Genomic DNA, 19,102 nt, shown 5'->3' on the forward strand with positions numbered 1-19,102 from the left:
TATTTCTGTCATTTTTAATTTGTTTTTCACAATAATAATAATAATATTTAACAGTTTTAACAGTGGAGTCTGTTTCGTTACATCTCTCATCAGCATTGCTGTCATTTTTACAGTGTTGATTCAACTGTACGGTCAACAATAGGCTTCATTTGTTTTAGCGAGGTGTACCTAATAAACTGACAGCTAAAGTTAGTTGGTGTATTCTATAGAGGGACAAACTTTTTTTTTAAAATCATTGTGAAATACCAACAGTTAGCTGGTCTTAGCTGCAGCTGCCAGATCTTCGGCGCTGGCTGTAAATGAAATTAGCAGAACAGATGAATCACCAGATCATGATTGGTTAGGATGCCACAAATTAGGCCACCTCGCCAAAAGAAATGGACTAACATGAACACAATGTTGCACTGAAACACTGAAGTGAAACAAAATGACAGTTCAGTTGATTATCGGGCATGTGCTGTCTAAATGAACGGGATGCTTTGCACTAAAGCTTCAGTGTGAGGTTTACTTGTGGAGTGGATCCACCAGTGTTTGACAGCGGAAATGTGAAGCAGGGAATTATTATCATCAAACTGCGGTATGTAACTGAAAAATAGTAACTGTTCATCATTTCAACAGCGCTGCAGGATGTCAAGACTGGGCTCACTAATGCAGAAACCTGTGTCCATACAGGAACTGAGGGAAGAAACATCAGCATTACATGTGCATTTTTCTTCTCTGGATGGAAGAAGTTCTTTTGTAATGACGAATGTAAAAAAGAAGACATTCTCATTGAAACAGAAGGCAACATAGGACAGAAAGGCAGATACAAGATTGAATATGAAGAAGGAAGGTTTCCATTTTATTTTACATTTATTTATATGACTATCAGTCAGTTGACCAAGTCTGACTCAGGACAGTACAGCTGTGGTTTGGTGCGATCTTTTCTTCTTGATGGATACGAAGAGTTTGAGATCAGAGTCACAGATGGTGAGTTTCTACTGAAAGTCATGGAAATGTTCCTTTGTGTCTCTTTACAGCTTCTTATGTTTGAAATAACCTGATATGTTCAGTCTAAAACACGTTAATTCTGCTTATTTTTGTTATTGTGAAAAACCAGACAGTTAATTGAAACATGTTTGCGAAAACTGAGGGTAAATGTCATTGAAATTACTCAATCATCTGCAAACAGTCAAACAGCCTGTAACATCAGGAGGAAAGAAGCAATCATCGGGATTTATTTATATCAGTTTCTGATCATTTCATTGTTCACACCTTCAGCCACTTCTCGACATTTGTTAACATCACTCCTATCATCCTCCACACCTTCAGCCGCCTCTGACACCACCAATCAGCCTGAGACATCACCTGCAGGTATGTTGCACATTCAAAGGTGTTTCTCAGCATAAAAACAGGAACAGTAATCTCATATTCACCACTCTGAGCTCTAAGTTTCTCTTTTCAACAAAAAATAATTTTCACTAACAAATTAATTCTAATCCTTTCTGCTTTTCCTTTTTAAGAATTTGTTGTAAAGCTACTGTCAATGAAACTCAACACTTCCTGCACAGATTTTATTCTTGTGCTTTAAGGGACACATTTCTTCCCTCTACTGATTGGCTTTATTAATTATGAGAGATAGTAGATGTTCTTCGGTCCCCTTTCCCTCTGTGTTCTATGTCTAGCTGTAATTTGGGAATCAGCCTGTGATATTGGTTACTGGTTTATATTTCAGAATTTGAAATTGTATAACTGTATAATTGTATTAAACAGTAATACAGTTATAGATTTTACCTTTCAGTTGAAAATCAGTTCTTATTTTATAGACATGACCTGTTTGAGGTTTAAAATCACCTAGATTTCTTCTTCATTATGTTTTTGATGTTTACAGCTCCAAACATTTCCCCTGAAAACAAGGAAGAATCACTACATACAGGTCACAGCTTTGTCTGCTTTATCCTAAATACAATTCACATAAAATGAAAAAACTGTTTCAACATTATCTATTTATATTTAAATCTACTACACAATAAATTAATGCCTCCTAAACTCCTCCTGTCTCTTGTCCAGGTTTCTTCCTGGTTTTGGTTGTATGCGTCTCTGTGGTGATGGTGGTCGTCCTATTGGCTGTTGTTTTGCTGTTGCTCTACAAAAAAAAGATGAAGGACTCTTGTGGTGAGTTACCTTCCAACTGTATCTGCACCTTTTAATAATAACTAAATTTAAGAATGAAAATCTTGTATCTGTTCTGCAGATTTAAAGACAAGAAGAAACTCGGACCACAGCAACATCGAGGTGACTTTCTCTAGCTAATCTTTCTCTGTTTCCTCTCACAGTTGCTGCTACTGCACTGTGAGAAGAGAAAAAAGAAAATGGTCAAAGTACGATTGCACAGTTTGCTAAATGTTCAGTAAATTACAACTCCAAACGTGTCTGGTCTGTGTGCCACATGTTTCAGCTCTGTGCTCTGCTGTGTTTACCTGCTGCCTCTGTTTTTCTTTAATCACCACATACTTGTTCTCATTTACTCTCCTTTCTGTTGTTAGATGTCAGTTATATGTTAGATGTTATAGTGAATTGAAAGGAGCTACTTGTAAGTTCTGCTATTGCTACATAGCTAACATTAGGATTAACGGCTGTTTACTCACGAGTCTAGAAGAAATGCTGCAAGTTTAGCATCAAAGTGTCTCAAGCGATGGAAAGCAACCCTCTTTTTTTGCTTCTATTTCTGTCACTCCTACTGAAGTTAGCATGCTAACCAGCTAGCTCTGTGGGTAATGTGAATGGTGCGAATTATCACCTGACTCCGCAGTTCCCCTCCGCTCCACAGAGCCTTTTCCTTTACAAATTCAGGAAGTCATAGTGGGTGGAGTAGAGCTTGTTTTGCTGCCCTGAATATTACCTGCCCTGAATATTGGTGCTTAAAATGTAAGCTGGAGAAGTGTTGCAGTTCACAGCAGTTAATGGACTTAAATAGTGACAATTTTCACAGAGAAAAGAAGTACTTAGACATGTCACAAACCACAACCACATAGTTCACTTCTTTGTATGCACGACAAGATGTTTCAAACGCTCCAAATACTTCTGCTTCCACTCTGATGCTCAATCCTGGTGCGTGACGACAGCTCCTGCTTTCACATGTCAGCACTAAGTAAAGTTATTGTTGTTTCTTTTTACTTCAGTGTATCACCTATGAGAACTGTCCTCCACCCTCTACATGTGAAGACTCCACCTACATGAGCCTCAATCCAGCCAGCAGGGACCGTGACCAAACCTACTCCACACTCACTCACATATACACATAATTTTTTTAATTTGTCAAAACATGATGAACAGAAAGTGACATATAATAATACTTATTATCATTAACAAAGATAATAATAATAATGATAATAATAATAATAATAATGATAGTAGCGATTACATGATGAACAATGTTGTGATAATAATGACATGGCAACATTTTATATATGCAAACAATACTAATATATAATAATAATATAATTTTGTGTAATATTAATAAAATATAATACTGATACCATCCATCATGATGATAAATTATTATATTCATGTAGTAAGAGTGGGGGAGAGGCCACACCAGAACGGTTAATATTTCATGTGACTCTAGATAAACAGGGATGTAACCTCAAACTAGTGTGAGTGGCGGAGGCATACAACCGCAAGGCTGTAATTCTAGTTTTTTTGTTCCTGCTTTGGACAACCCCCAGACCTTTCTGGAGGGGGGGTCTGTCCACTGAGGAGAGATACATTTCTTTTTCCTCGCCCCGTAAGACAAAGGGAGGGAGGTCTCCCCAGGTCTTGCCCCATTTCGCCGACATGTCGCCCAGAGGTCAGGCAGGGAACCTACATCTTCCACGTCCTTCCGATCCAGCCCAGCCTCATCCTCACCCAGTCCAAAGTAATATAAATAGTAATGTATAATATATAAGAGACAATACATATAATGATATAATAATACAAGTCTTACGCACAACTTAAGTTATACTGTCTGAATTTAGACCTGGGTTTCATTAGTGTGCAGGTTAATGTTGTGATGTCAGGGCATAATTCGAAATGAAACATCACTTTTTAAGATGCTGCAACCAGAAAATGTTTGTAAAAAAAAAAAAAAAAAAAAAAAAAAAGACTAAACTATCATTTGATTATTAAAATTGTTGATTTTCTGCCAATGGACTCGATTGATTAACTAATAGTTGCAGCTGTAGTGTTATCTAATTTTCTGCAGTGACACGCCCCCACATTAATGTTGGCTGGGAAGTGTGAATGTTTGGCTTTGAGTGACAGTACTGATACAGAGAGCCGCAGCATTATAGTTTATATTTCCTTATACATGAAGTGAGAATTCAAATTTCAGAGACCCTAAATTTCAATTTAGGGTTCTATAAGAACAAAAAGCATGTACATATTACAAGAAAAAGCAAATGCTTAAGTGTCTAAATAAGATGACAAATAGGAAATGGGAAATGAAGCCATCAGGTGAAAAAAAGGCATAAGAGAAACTTGTTTGTTCAGACAAGAAGGTGACTGTGTATATGTGCTTTATGGTGGGATTTAAAAGCCACAATGCCAGCAGACTGAATATCAAATACTCTTAAGTTTTGTTTTATTATCTCAGTCTTATTACAATGTTATGTGCTTTTTATTGATTACTGTTTTATTGTATAAGTCAGATATTTTCTAACTTCTTTCTAACTTTCTATCATTTCTTAAATTACTCTCGTGCACAGGAGCAACCCTGTCTTATAAATAAACACACTTTGCTAAAGAAGTTTTGGGAGAATATTTTTATTCCTCACACAAATCATTTATGTAGATTGTTGGACACACAAAACTTTGCACTTTGGAAAAATCTCAAAGTCTTGTACCTCATCTGTTGTTGAGAAGTAGCTTCTCTGATTTTAGTTTTACACTCCCATAACAGCGGGACTCATGATGAACTGTATCAGCAGCTTCCTCCTTGTCTGAACCTGGGACCTACGTTACCCACAATGCAACTTGGGATTCAAGTGAGTTATCCTAGTAGCAGCTAATGTAGCCTCTAGCTTCAAGCAGAGATGGGCAGTCAGGTAAACTAACTTCTTTTAAACTCATCATTCACAGATGTTTTTTTTTTTTTTTCAAACAATAGCTTTGAGTAAAACGGAAGCTTTAGTTGCTGTGAGCTGGTACAAAACAAATGAAACGTTGTCAGTTTGCAGAGATGTAGAGTGTGAAGGTTTTTTTTGATACATTGATGAAAACAATTCATACAGCATTATATTTTCTACAAAACACACAATAAACATCCACAACCAAAGCAAAACAAGTTGTATATGAACAAAAGACCAGGAACACACTGGTAACGGGTTAGAGCGGACACACTGGCTGCATGAGACGCCTCGTGGCCACATTGCGTGGTCTATTTTTCAAACATGATGTGCATGTAGTAGCAAAAATAGACAGAGGAAATTCCCTTGATGTCATATTGACATCATACCAGCAACAATACATAAAACTGACACCTTCCATTATAGTTGAAATACACCATATTGCCAAAAGTATTCACTCACCCATCCAAATAATTGAAATCAGGTGTTCCAATCACTTCCATGGCCACAGGTGTATAAAATCAAGCACCAAGGCATGCAGACTGTTTCCACAAACATTTGTGAACGAATGGGTCGCTCTCAGGAGCTCAGTGAATTCCAGCGTGGTACTGTGATAGGATGCCACTTGTGCAACAAGTCCAGTTGTGAAATTTTCTCCTAAATATTCCACAGTCAACTGTCAGTGGTATTATAACAAAGTGGAAGCGATTGGAAACGACAGCAACTCAGCCCCGAAGTGGTAGGCCACGTAAAATGATGGAGCGGGGTCAGCGGATGCTGAGGCGCATAGTGTGCAGAGGTCGCCAACTTTCTGCAGAGTCAATCACTACAGACCTCCAAACTTCATGTGGTCTTCAGATTAGCTCAAGAACAGTGCGTAGAGAGCTTCATGGAATGAGTTTCCATGGCCGAGCAGCTGCATCCAAGCCATACATCACCAAGTGCAATGCAAAGCGTCGGATGCAGTGGTGTAAAGCACGCCACCACTGGACTGTAGAGCAGTGGAGACCCGTTCTCTGGAGTGACGAACCGCTCGCAAACGGTATTTGTCTGACTGCATTGTGCCAAGTGTAAAGTTTGGTGGAGGGGGGATTATGGTGTGGGGTTGTTTTTCAGGGGCTTGGCCCCACCAAGAGATTTTGGACAATTCCATGATCCCAACTTTGTGGGAACAGTTTGGGGATGGCCCCTTCCTGTTCCAACATGACTGTGCACCAGTGCACAAAACAAGGTCCATAAAGACATGGATGAGAGAGTTTGGTGTAGATGAACTTGACTGGCCTGCACAGAGTCCTGACCTCAACCCGACAGAAGACCTTTGGGATGAATTAGAGCGGAGACTGAGAGCCAGGCCTTCTCGTCCAACGTCAGTGTGTGACCTCACAAATGCAGAATGAAGAATGGTCAAAAATTCCCATAAACACACTCCTAAACCTTGTGGAAAGCCTTCCCAGAAGAGTTGAAGCTGTTATAGCCACAAAGGGTGGACCGACGTCATATTAAACCCTATGGATTAAGAATGGGATGTCACTTAAGTTCATATGCGAGTCAAGGCAGGTGAACCAATACTTTTGGCAACATAGTGTATGTCTGGGCTGAATCTGAATATGATACAAACATGACAAAATATGAACATACATTTGAACTGTTTTAGCAGCTGCATGTGGAGAGAGTGACACTTCAGTGACACTGTCTGTCACAAATAAATCAGAAATTAATTTATAATGAAAAGAAATTCAACATTTGAGTAACTTGCAAACTGTAACTGGCAGCAGCAGTTGAGGTAGATTTTACACAATGACATTACATTTGTACCACCAACATGGCAGTGCAACTTCCACATGGGTGTCAAGTGGCAGTTCCTGTGTGTTTTTTTTTTTTTTTTAGCTTATATGTGTTTACACTTTGTTATTAGAAGTTCCGGCTTTCAGTGTGTTATGCAGACGACTGTTACTTTGACACTAGAGTAAACTTAAAAACTTGCCTGACTAACTCTCAGGCAAGATCTGGAGTCATGAGGAGCTTTACCTCTGCCAAGGAGGTCATGTTTTCACCTGTGTCGGTTTGTTTGTCGGCAGGATTATACACGTACTGAACCAATTCACACAAAACTTGGTGGGACATGGGTCAGGGAAGAACCCATTCAATTTTGGTGCAGATCCGGTTAAAGGGCAGGGGCAGGACCTTGATGTAAATGATCAGACTTTTTTATGGTGTAATTTGGTGCAGATCCATATAAAAATCTGGATCCAGATAATAATCTGGATCTGCTGGAAGAAAATCAGAATCTGCGTCACACACAGTTGTACTTATTATTAATAGTAAGTTACAGTGCATACAGTATATATTAAATGCAACTCAGCGTTGTGACAATTTATTCATTTTTGGAGCTGTCAATCATCTGTCCACCAGCTCTGGATTGGACGAGCTATGCATTGGCAGAGGACATCCTGGACAGGTCACCAGTCTATCACAAGGCCGACACATGGAGATAAAAAACCATTTACACTCACATTCGTGCTTCAAGTTAAAGTCGATTTTTTTTTTTTTTTTTTTTTTTTTTTTTTTTAATTTACAATTTCACTGTAAATCACACACGTTTTGCAGTTGATGGGGACTTGAGGAGAGGTCAGTGTGTGCTGTTTGGAGGTGGGACATTATTTGGAGAAGTGACAAGTTCCTGTTTCAGTAGTAAAGAAGGATGATAACAGCGTGAAAACATCAGAGCCTCAGACATGAAAGTCTATCACACTTTGATCTGCTGCTTCTTCCTCAGTGAGTATATTCTCTTTTTTCTCTATACCACTATACTTAGTCCTCCATTTTCTTTTCTTAGAGTTGGGTCAATGGTCAGTTTCTTGTGAGTGGTTTGATACAACATGATGCTCTTTAAAATTACATGTGCTTTTTACTTTCTTAAGATAAAGTTTGAAGTAAGGAATGAGGAGTTTCCAGAAAGTAACCTGACTATTTTCAGTTGGTGTCCCGCAGTAAAGTAGTGGAACCAACAAAAACTTCATATTTCCATGGAACAAGTTTTATTCAGTTGGTTGACAGACTGCAAGTAACATTTTGTTTCTGTTTGGTTAAAAAGCATTTCAACTATTTTTTCACATTTCTGGAATCAGCTCTTGTTCTGCTTATTTTGTTCAAAACTAAAAAAAGTCCTTCAGCCCAGCCACAGTCGAGTCTGTTATAGCTTCTCTGCATTTAAACCATCTAGTGCATTAAAGGAGAAGAGAAACATGTAGTCATAGTGATGCTGCCAGCATTTCAAAGCCACACGGTGTGGATGAAACTTCATGTACTTGTTGAGGTTCACAATTTTTCAAGTAAAACAATAACTAGGTGCCAGTGTGATCACTGAGACACTTGTTGCTTGCTGTAATCATTCATCCTGTTCAACCTGGTCATCAAAAGGCTCCACTTCCAGCGTCCAGTTATATGATGTTAATATGAGGCTTCAGTGCTCTGAGTGAGAAAATTGGGTATGTGTATTTAAATATAGATATGCACTAAGAATAATAATATACGTAATGTGAATTAACTTCTGCAATTGGAGTCTTATAACCCTAACAGAGTAAATGTTGACACGTTCATTCACGTGTCAATTCACAAAAGATGTGGCAGGATTTTAGTTTCGGGATCAGCAAACAGAAACCAAAGGAAAATGGAAACGTCGCTGTCAGTTTCTTGATATCAGAGCCGAGACAATTTAGTTTGATATTAGTTTGATGGCTCCATCTGTGAAGGAATGTTTCCTTCATTATGTCTTAGGTATGTCTTATGTTTATTTTAGCATGTTGTGCTTATATTTATACAACAATAAAATATTAAATGCTAAAAAGATTTGGTGGCATGCATAAAAACAAACCGGTGGTTAATGTTCAGCTTGTACCATGGCTGAAATGTGAGCGTGATAGTCTGAAGATTCAGTACAGTAGCCATTAGAAGCGCAAACATCCTCTGACTTACGGTGGCCCTGAGAGCTCAATGCAGTGTTTGCGTTTTGTCAGTTGCGGTGCGTTGAGCCCTCAGGGCCACCGTACTTACTGCACTAATGTCTGTTATAAAAGATGACAAAATTTTCTCTTGAATATTCAGCTTCTTCTCATGTATGTTTTTATTGAGATTCATATTAGTGATTACTATTAATAATTCTTAAATATAATGTTGTTGACTAAGTCATTTTTTTAAATGAGTTTTGCACAAAACAACAATGATTATAATCAGCAGAATGAGACTAAAACAATCCATAAGTTCAAAGGTATGACCTCCTTGTTTTCTTCTTCCAGGCCGAAAACGACTAGGTTTAAACTCGCTCCCTGTGGTACTGTTGACAACGTCGTCTACTCGGTGTCCTGAAGCTTCGCCTCTTCTGTTCTCTGTGACTTTGCCTCAGCTGTAACGTCAACGCTGCTGCTTCCACATTTACTTTCTCAGTAGCCAGCAGCTGATAGGTAAAAATAATTACTGTAAATCATGTGAAGCGTTGGCTTTATGTCACCATGAGTGGTGACACCTGTTGTGACTGATTTGTAGGTGATGAAGACAAGCCGGGGGGGGGGGGGGTTAGGGGTGAGGTCGAGACAGAAAAAGCAGGGTGGGATCCACAGGTTGAAGAAAAAGAGGAAAAAGGATCATTTCAAAGATGCCAATATGTACGTTGTATTTCCTTATAATTTCAGTTAATTAGGCTGAACGTTAGTGTTTGTGTGCATCTGTTTTTGTCAATATTCTATTCTATTATTATCATTAATCTTAAAGGTATCAGCTATTTATTTTGAAGGAATCTGTTTTCTTTTTTAAGGGATCTAATTATTTGAGTATTAAATATTTTGGTTAATTTCAGATTATTATAAGAAAATATGTGAGCCACCAATAAAACAGTTTTATTTATAACATTGTCTTGGCTACGTTATTTAAAGAAGGGAGCAGCTATAAGTAAAGAAGCCTGGATTTTAATGTGTACATATCAGGTTAGTTTTCCTTTAAATGGGTTAACCTTCATGGGAGCTACCTCTATTAACAAACCCAAATGGTCCTATTGTTCCAGTGTAAACTCAGTTTTTCATAATTAATTAAAACATTAACTTGTGGAATTACAGTCTATGGGTCTCCCTTTTTCTGTTTAAAGATACAAACACTCATTTAAAGTTAGAACATGTAACTTTTCCACATTAAAATGTCTAAAAATAACTAGACATATATCTTTTCTTGGAGTTGTGTAATGAAATTATCCCAAATGTTTCTAGCAATTTTCAAACCTAGAGAAATTCGTAATATTAATCAATATCAATCACAACAGTCGTTTCATTTGGTCAAAGAAATGCTTGATGCGGAGGGGAGGAGAGACGAGTTGAGTGTGTGTTGTGTTTGGAGGCGGGACTCCTGGTTCATCAGTGAAGAAGGAAGAGAGGCAACGTTACACTATCAGAGCGTCAGACATGGAAGTCCACCACACTCTGATCTGCTTCTTTCTCAGTGAGTAGACTGACTTTTTTCACTCTTCTTACCACCCAATTTTTCTGAGATGTGTCACTTGTTATCTCCTATACTTAAGTTGTAGGATTTTCCTTTCTCTGAAATAAAATCTTCTCCTCTTCTTTTTTTATACATTTTATATTTGCCTTTTGTTGTATTTAGGCCGTTGGACGAAGTACAGTTAGAATTATGTTGCATCAACTTGTCAATGGCTGAGACACTAATGGCTTCACAACAGAAGAATATCTCAAATAGATTCTGCAAAAAGATTAAATATGTTAGCTGCAAGTTGCTACCAAAGTAAATCTACACAGTCAGTGACTCTTGCTTTTCTTAACTTGCTGTTTGCTAAAAAACAGTTAAGTCAAACTGAGGAGAGAAAGCAATTAACTTCCATTAATTCATCGGAACAGCGCTGCAGCAGTAAACCACAGTCTGCAGCCTTGTGGTCAAACTGAGAGCTGTGCATGTGAACACATCAAATCCTCATTTCACATGAAAAGAGGCAGTGAAGTGATCATGAACTCATGTTGTAACAAATACAAACCCAAATTCCAAAGAAGTTGGGACATTGTGTAAAATGTAAAATAAAAACAGAATACAGTGATTTGCAAATCCTTTTTGACCTACATTAATTTGAATACACTACAAAGACAAGATATTTAAAGTTCAAACTGAAAAACTTTATTTTTTTTTTTTCAAATATTCACTCATTTTGAATTTGATGCCTGCAACACGTTCCAAAAAAGCTGGGACAGGGGCAACAAAAGATTGGGAAAGTTGAGGAATACTCAAAAATCACCTGTTTGGAACATTCCACAGGTGAACAGGTTAATTGGAAACAGGTGAGTGTCATGATTGGGTATAAAATGAGCATCCCCGAAAGGCTCAGTCATTCACAAGCAAGGATGGGCCGAGGTTCACCACTTTGTGAACAACTGCGTGAGCAAATAGTCCAACAGTTTAATAACGTTTCTCAACGTACGATTGCAAGGAAGTTAGGGATTTCATCATCTACAATCCATAATATCATCAAAAGATTCAGAGAATTTGGACAAATCTCTGCGTGTAAGCAGCAAGGCCGAAAACCAACATTGAATGCCCGTGACCTTCGATCCCTCAGGCGGCACTGCATTAAAAACCGACATCATTCTGTAAAGGATATTACCACGTGGGCTCAGGAACACTTTGGAAAACCATTGTCAGTTAACACAGTTCGACGCTACATCTACAAGTGCAAGTTAAAACTCTACCATGCAAAGCGAAAGCGATATATCAACAACACCCAGAAACGGCGCCGGCTTCTCTGGGCCCGAGCTCATCTGAGATGGACTGACGCAAAGTGGAAAAGTGTGCTGTGGTCTGACGAGTCCACATTTCAAATTGTTTTTGGAAACCATGGACGTCGTGTTCTCCAGGCTAAAGATGAAAAGGACCATCCAGATTGTTATCAGTGCAAAGTTCAAAAGCCAGCATCTGTGATGGTATGAGGGTGTGTTAGTGCCCATGGCATGGGTAACATCTGTGAAGGCACCATTAATGCTGAAAGGTACATACAGGTTTTGGAGCAACATATGCTGCCATCCAAGCGACGTCTTTTTCAGGGACGTCCCTGCTTATTTCAGCAAGACAACGCCAAGCCACATTCTGCACGTGTTACAACAGCGTGGCTTCGTAGTAAAAGAGTGCGGGTACTAGACTGGCCTGTCTGCAGTCCAGACCTGTCTCCCATTGAAAATGTGTGGCGCATTATGAAGCGCAAAATACGGCAGCGGAGACCCCGGACTGTTGAGCAACTGAAGTCGTACATCAAGCAAGAATGGGAGGGAATTCCAGCTACAAAGCTTCAACAATTAGTGTCCTCAGTTCCCAAACGCTTGAGTGTTGTTAAAAGGAAAGGTGATGTAACACAGTGGTAAACATGCCCCTGTCCCAGCTTTTTTGGAACGTGTTGCAGGCATGAAATTCAAAATGAATATGTGAATATTTGCAAAAAAAAATAATAAAGTTTTTCAGTTTGAACTTTAAATATCTTGTCTTTGTAGTGTATTGAATTTGATTAAGGTCAAAAAGGATTTGCAAATCACTGTATTCTGTTTTTATTTACATTTTACACAATGTCCCAACTTCTTTGGAATTGGGGTTTGTAGAAAAATTAAAAAGAAGAACTTCCATCCTGCTGCTGAGTGTCTGCCGACATCTCCAATGTGTTCAGCTGCTCAGACTGGTCTGGTGTAAATGCAATTAAAAAAAATAGGATGTCATCTTCCTAAATGTTAGCTACCTGGATAAATTCATGAAAAATCACAAAAATGGTGACAAGCTCAGATCAGACAGATGCAGCTGTACTGGTTGGAAGTCGACTTGCAGAAATAAAAAGTCCTATATGGTATATTTTTTCTTTTTTCTTTTTATTTGACTGTCATGAGAAATTTCCAGTAAACTGCTCTTAGCAACCGCTACCAGAGCTTCTGTGCCGACTGAAAATCAGCAGGACAGATGATACTGATTGGTTAAGACAAAACAAATTAGCCACCAACTTCAAGGCCTCAGGGCATGATGGGAAATGCCTGGCTCTCCTCTGATCTATGAGCTGATTGGTTTAGATGTTGGACTGATAACATGATGTTTTATAGACATTTTTTTTGTTTAATTGGAAAGATTTTGATTTAATTAATCTGATTTTACCTTATGAAGTTTTATTCTAATATTGAACAGAATAAATGTTGTGTGGTGACTGCATATGTTCAGCCTGTATTACAGTTGTGAAGCCTAAATATCTTGCAGACTAATAATGAAAACTTATATCTTGTGTTTCTGTGACTTCCTGTTCAGACTGTGTAGGCTACAGCGAACTGTCTTGACTGCAGCTTGTTGCCCCCTGCTGCCCCCACCTGCTCTTGTCTGCTCTCCGGACGAAGTGCAGTTCATCTTGAGCGAGTCTGATTATCTAAACCTGCTGGGCAATAAAATTCAGTTTTATCAACTCTGGTATCAGTTCATTGGAACCACTTTTTTGTTTATTCTTGTTGAATCGAAGACATTAATTACAGTTAAAATCTGAATCTTTTTGACGACATCAAAACTGAATCAAATTGTGTTGGACTGTGGTGGAAGTAGGAAGCTCCCACTGTGACTGTGTAAATGTGAAGCAGGAATTATTATCATTGGTCGCAGTATCTTATTAGAAAATAATAAGTGATTGTTCATCTTTTTAACAGTGCTGCAGGATGTTAAGACTGGGCTCATTAATGCAGAAACACGCATCTATACAGGAACTGAAGGAGGAAACATCAAAGTCTCATGCTCATTTCTCTTCCATGGAAATACGAAGATCTTCTGTAAGGACAAATGTGAAAAAAAAGAAGACATTCTCCTTGAAACAACAAGTGACAGAGCTGAGAGAGGCAGATACAGGATTGAATATGAAAGAGGAGCTTTTACAGAAAGAGCAACTCTGTATGTGAGCATCACACAGCTGAACATGTCTGACTCTGGACGGTACTGGTGTGGTTTGGAAAGATTTGGTCCATATGGACACGACGAGTTTGAGATCAGAGTCATAGAAGGTGAGTTTCTACTGAAATTATAGAAATGTTCCCTCATGTCTCTGCAGGTGTGAAGAAACTTTCACTGTTCCCTGACAGCTACTTACAGTATGTTTCTAATATGATAAAAAAAACTTAGTGGTGCTTATGTTCATCACTGTGAACACTGGTTAAAGCTCAATATAACAATGAGTTACTCACATGCAGACACACAGGTTTATCTGAATATTAATGAACTAGACAGTTAACCTACTTAACCCAGTGTTGTAATGATTAAAAAGTGTTTACCTGTTTGAAGATGACTGAGTCATTTCACTGAAATTTAGTTTTCAGCCTGTAACATCAGGAGGAAAACATCCTGTCATCCCGATTTATCTGTATCAGTTACTGATTGTTTCATTGTTCACAGCTTCAACTACTTCAAAACCAAACTTGACTCTACGACCGTCGTCAACTTCACTCCCACCATCCTCCACACCTTCAGCAGCCACCAATCAGCCTGAGACATCACCTGCAGGTATGTCACACATACAAAGGTGTTTCTCAGCATAAAAACCACTCTGAGCTCTAAGTTTCTCTTTTCAACAAAAAAAAAGTTTACACCAACAATTGAATTCTAATCCTTTCTGCTTTTCCTTTTTAAGAATTTGTTGTAAAGCTACTGTCAATGAAACTCAACACTTCCTGCACAGATTTTATTCTTGTGCTTTAAGGGACACATTTCTTCCCTCTACTGATTGGCTTTATTAATTATGAGAGATAGTAGATGTTCTTCGGTCCCCTTTCCCTCTGTGTTCTATATCTAGCTGTACTTTGGGAATCAGCCTTTATTTGTTATTGGTTACTGGTTATTCTGGTTTATATTTCAGAATTTGCACTATATTTTGATAGATGTGTTTTTATTACACAAACTGTAATGACCATAAATGTGAAAATACCACAAATAAGTAGTGTTGAGCTGCTGCTAAACAGTAATACAAAAATCAGTTCTTGTTTTATAGACATGACCTGTCTGAGGTGTAAAAACACCTGGATTTCTTCTTATCAGCTTTGTAGCATCTGTTTTGATTATGTTTTTGTTGTTCACCACTCCAAATATTTCTCCTGAAAACAATGAAGAACCGTCACATACAGGTCACAGATTTGTCTGCTTTATCTTAAATACAATTAAAATAAAAAAAAACAAACAAAAAAAACTGATCAACATTATTTAATTATAATTAAATCTACAACACAATAAAGTGTGCAATTTAAATGGCGTGAATACTTCCTGAAGCCGCTGTATTTCTTGTAACAGGAAGAATTTCCATCCTCTTTTCTTCCCCTCTCTCCTCCTTTCTCTCGTCCAGGTTTCTTCCTGGTTTTGGTTGTATGCATCCCTGTGCTTATGGTGGTCGTGCCATTGGCTGTTGTTTTGTTGCTGTTGCTCTACAAAAAAAAGATGAAGGACTCTTGTGGTGAGTTACCTTCCAACTGTATCTGCACCTTTTAATAATAACTAATTTTAAGAATGAAAATCTTGTATCTCTTCTGCAGGTTTAAAGACAAGAGGAAACTCGGACCACAGCAACACTGAGGTGACTTTCTTCAGCTAATCTTTCTCTGTTTCCTCTCGCTGTGGCCTTTACAGTTGCTGCTACTGCATTTGTTTTCAAGAGACGGACACAAGCATGACTTGGTGGACTTAAATAGTCACACTTTTCACAGAAAGAAGAAGGGCTTAGACATGTCACAAACCACAACTACATAGTTCACTTCTCTGTATGCATGACAAGATGTTTCAAACACTCCAAATACACAATTACTGCTTCCACTCCTGCTTTCAGCACTACGACTGTATCTCAGCTGCGCTGTCATTTCCTGTCAAGTCAGTAAAGTTGCTGTTGTTTCTTTTTAATTCAGTGTGTCACCTATGAGAACTGTCCTCCACCCTCTACATGTGAAGACTCCACCTACCAGAGCCTCAATCCAGCCAGCAGGGACCATGACCAAACCTACTCTACACTCACCTATACATGATACTGTCTGGATTTATACATGGATTCTGTTGATGTGCAGGTTAATGTTGTGATGTCAGGCATAATACGACTTGAAACATTTCTTTTTAAGATGCTGCAACCAGGAAATGTTTGACATGTTTGTTTAACTTGATTATTAAATAGTGACAGTGCTGATACAGAGAGCTGCAGCATTATAGTTTATATTTCCTTATACAGGAAGTGAGAATTCAAATTTCAGACAAACAAGATATAGTGTTCTATAAGAACAACAAGGATGTAAAAATTACAAGAAAAAGCAAATGCTAAATAAATGATCTAAATAAATGACAAATAGGAAAAAGTAAAAAGAAGCCATCAGGTGAAAACAGGACATAAGAGAAACTTGTTTGTTCAGACAAGAAGGTGAATATCAAATACTCTGAAGTGTATTATCTCAGTCTTATTACAATGTTATGTGCTTTTTATTGATTACTGTTTTATTGTATAAGTCAGATATTTTCTAATGTATGTAATTTCTTAGATTACTCTCGTGCACAGGAGCAACCCTGTCTTATAAATAAACACATGTACATTAACTTTGCCAAAGAAATTTTGGGAGAATATTTTTATTCCTCACACAAATCATTTGTTTTGGTTTGTGTAGATTGTTGGACACACAAAACTTTGGACTTTGACACCAGAGACAAATGTCAAAGTCATGCATCTCATCTGTTGTTGAGACGTTGCTTCTGTGATTTTAGTTTTACACTCCCATAACAGTGGGACTCATGATGAACTGTATCTAAACAAGATCTATCATAATTGATGCAGCAGCTTCCTCCTTGTTTAAACCTGGCACCTACGTTACCCACAATGCAACTTGGCATTCAAGTGAATTATCCTAGTAGTAGTTAATGTAGCCTCTAGCTTCAAGCAGAGATAAGGAGCAGTCAGGTAAAGTCACTTCTTTTAAACTCAGCATCCACAGATGTTTTTTTATTTTCAAATGAGCTTTGAGAGATATAGAGTGTGGAGGTTTTCTTGATACATTGATACAGCATTATATTTTCTACAAAACACACTAAACATCCACAACCAAAGCAAAACAAGTTGTATATGAATGAAAAGCCAGGAACACACTGGCTACGTTGTGTGTGTGTTGCCACTGTGGACCATCTTGGTTTTCATTTTCCCGTGCATAGTTACGTGTTAGAGTGGACACACTGGCTGCATGAGACACACATCTCACGCCTTGCAGCCACGTGGTGTGATCTATTTTTCACAAAAAGACCTGTTAATATAACATAAACATATTGACATCATACCAGCAACTTTACATAAAACTGACACCTTCCACTATAGTTGAGATATGTCTGGGCTGAATCTGAATATGATAAAAACATAAGAAAATATGAATATATTTTTTAACCGTTTTAGCAGCTGCATGTGGAGAGAGTGGCACTTCAGTGACATTTTCTGTCACAAATAAATTAAAAATTAATTTATGATGAAAAGACATCCGACTTTCGAGTAACCTGCAAACTCTACGTAGAGAGATAGAGCTGGTAGCAGTAGAGAGGCAGCAGAGATGTAACTGGCATGAATACACACGTGTGCTTCTCCGCAGCAGCTCAGCGACATCAGCCGCAACACAGGCAATGTGATCCCGGCGTAACTTTTAGGAGACAGTGTTGTGGTATGTAAGTGATATTAGGTCTGTTAAGTTTTTCTTCTTCCTCTTTTGTGGAGATGTTTTTTTTATGTTTATGTTTCTTTTAAGATTAAAAAAAATAATAATATCAAAGAAAGTTATGACATCATGGAGTTCATTTTTTATCTAGACAGTGTTGTTGTTTCTGGATGTTTTATGTAAGAAAAATATGTCTTGTGTCAATGTGACTTCCCGTTCAGACTGTGAAGTCTACAGGAAACTTTTCTGAATGCACTTTGTTGCCCCTTGCTGCCCCAAACTGCTCTTGCCAGGCGCAGTTCCAAGGGTGTAGGTTTGGTCTCAACATCAGTAGGGATGCAACATCCCCGCTACTCCTCCAAAACAAAGAGATTGATTTTTTAATGTCTTCAACCAAACAGTTTATTCTGAAAGTAAATTCAGAAATTTACATTGAGAAAATCCCATGAGCAAATGTAATATATACTTGTGTTGAATTTCCATAGAAAAAATATATGTATATATGAAGTAAAATCATATATGTAATACGGTATAGCCTATGCGTGTGAAAATTACATTTGAAACCTGTTACAAATTGGAACAATATCATATGTTGACATATAAGTCTAGCTAATAGAAACATGCATTTTAGTATGTCTGTTTATATCATAGGTTTATAGTATAAACATATGTAACATGAATATATATGCATCCCAAAGCCTATCAGTCTATGTTCATTGTATATGGGTTATATATATGCATTGTTGTTTTAATAAAGTTGCATTTTACTATGAGTATTCCATATGTGTTATAAAATAATATCTTCATATATCCAAGGGATGTATATATGTCATAATAATATATCCTCTTATAGATGGCACATATGGTTACATCACTCTTGATATAGGGAAAAATATGTCATATACAGTATATGTTATAATTCATAGTATAGTAAGGAATAAAAATCACCATAGTATAATAATTAATAAAAATGTGAAAGAACATCATAGTATATTAAGCGATAAAAATGTCATAAAAACATCATAATATAGTAAGGAATAAAAATGTCAGAAAATGTCATAGTATAGTATGTCAAAAAAAAGTCTAAGTATGATATGGCATAAAAATTTCAAAATAAGTCATAGTATAGTATGGCATAAAAATGTCATGAAAAGTCATAGCATAGTATGTCATGAAAATGTAAAAACACGTCATTGTGTAAAAATATCAAAAAAAGTTGTAATATAATATGGAATAAAAAGTACATTGTATAGTAAGGCATAAAAATGTCAAAGAACGTCACAGTATAATGAGGCATAAAAAGTCATAGTATAC

The 19,102-nt window shown here is 37.6% G+C and overlaps 2 protein-coding genes across 9 annotated transcripts in view; both read left to right on the top strand.

Annotated features, from left to right (window-relative positions):
- LOC111234942 overlaps positions 1 to 4,074 on the top strand; it is a 32,315-nt gene extending 28,241 nt beyond the window's left edge. For 3 of the 7 annotated variants that reach the window (XR_002665662.1, XM_022763182.1, XM_022763183.1), the window contains exons 2-6: positions 1,261 to 1,353; positions 1,871 to 1,915; positions 2,050 to 2,154; positions 2,234 to 2,274; positions 3,162 to 4,074. Coding sequence is in view for 5 of the 7 variants with exons in the window: in XM_022763182.1 (XP_022618903.1) it covers positions 1,261 to 1,353; positions 1,871 to 1,915; positions 2,050 to 2,154; positions 2,234 to 2,274; positions 3,162 to 3,284 (407 nt within the window). In the remaining 2 variants the exon portion in view is untranslated. Of the gene's footprint in view, positions 1 to 618; positions 970 to 1,260; positions 1,354 to 1,870; positions 1,916 to 2,049; positions 2,155 to 2,233; positions 2,275 to 3,161 lie in introns of all 7 variants that reach the window. The other 4 variants (XR_002665663.1, XM_022763184.1, XM_022763180.1 and 1 more) reach the window with 3 other exon arrangements.
- Positions 4,075 to 7,834: 3,760 nt separating this feature from the next.
- Positions 7,835 to 16,650, top strand: LOC111235102 (CMRF35-like molecule 5). Of its 2 annotated transcripts, XM_022763428.1 has the most exons (8): positions 7,835 to 7,862; positions 9,383 to 9,547; positions 10,415 to 10,571; positions 13,793 to 14,140; positions 14,529 to 14,636; positions 15,469 to 15,576; positions 15,656 to 15,696; positions 16,022 to 16,650. In XM_022763428.1, the coding sequence occupies exons 3-8, from the start codon at positions 10,535 to 10,537 to the stop codon at positions 16,136 to 16,138; spliced, it is 759 nt and encodes a 252-aa protein (XP_022619149.1). In that variant the 5' UTR covers positions 7,835 to 7,862; positions 9,383 to 9,547; positions 10,415 to 10,534; the 3' UTR covers positions 16,139 to 16,650. The 2 variants fall into 2 exon arrangements, with proteins under 2 accessions (XP_022619149.1, XP_022619150.1); XM_022763429.1 differs by lacking the exons at positions 7,835 to 7,862; positions 9,383 to 9,547 and having other exon boundaries at positions 10,247 to 10,571.
- Positions 16,651 to 19,102: the final 2,452 nt, after the last annotated feature.

This window comes from Seriola dumerili, unplaced genomic scaffold (genome assembly GCF_002260705.1).
Source record: "Seriola dumerili isolate Sdu_G_001 unplaced genomic scaffold, Sdu_1.0 BDQW01000468.1, whole genome shotgun sequence".
Lineage (NCBI taxonomy): Eukaryota > Metazoa > Chordata > Actinopteri > Carangiformes > Carangidae > Seriola > Seriola dumerili.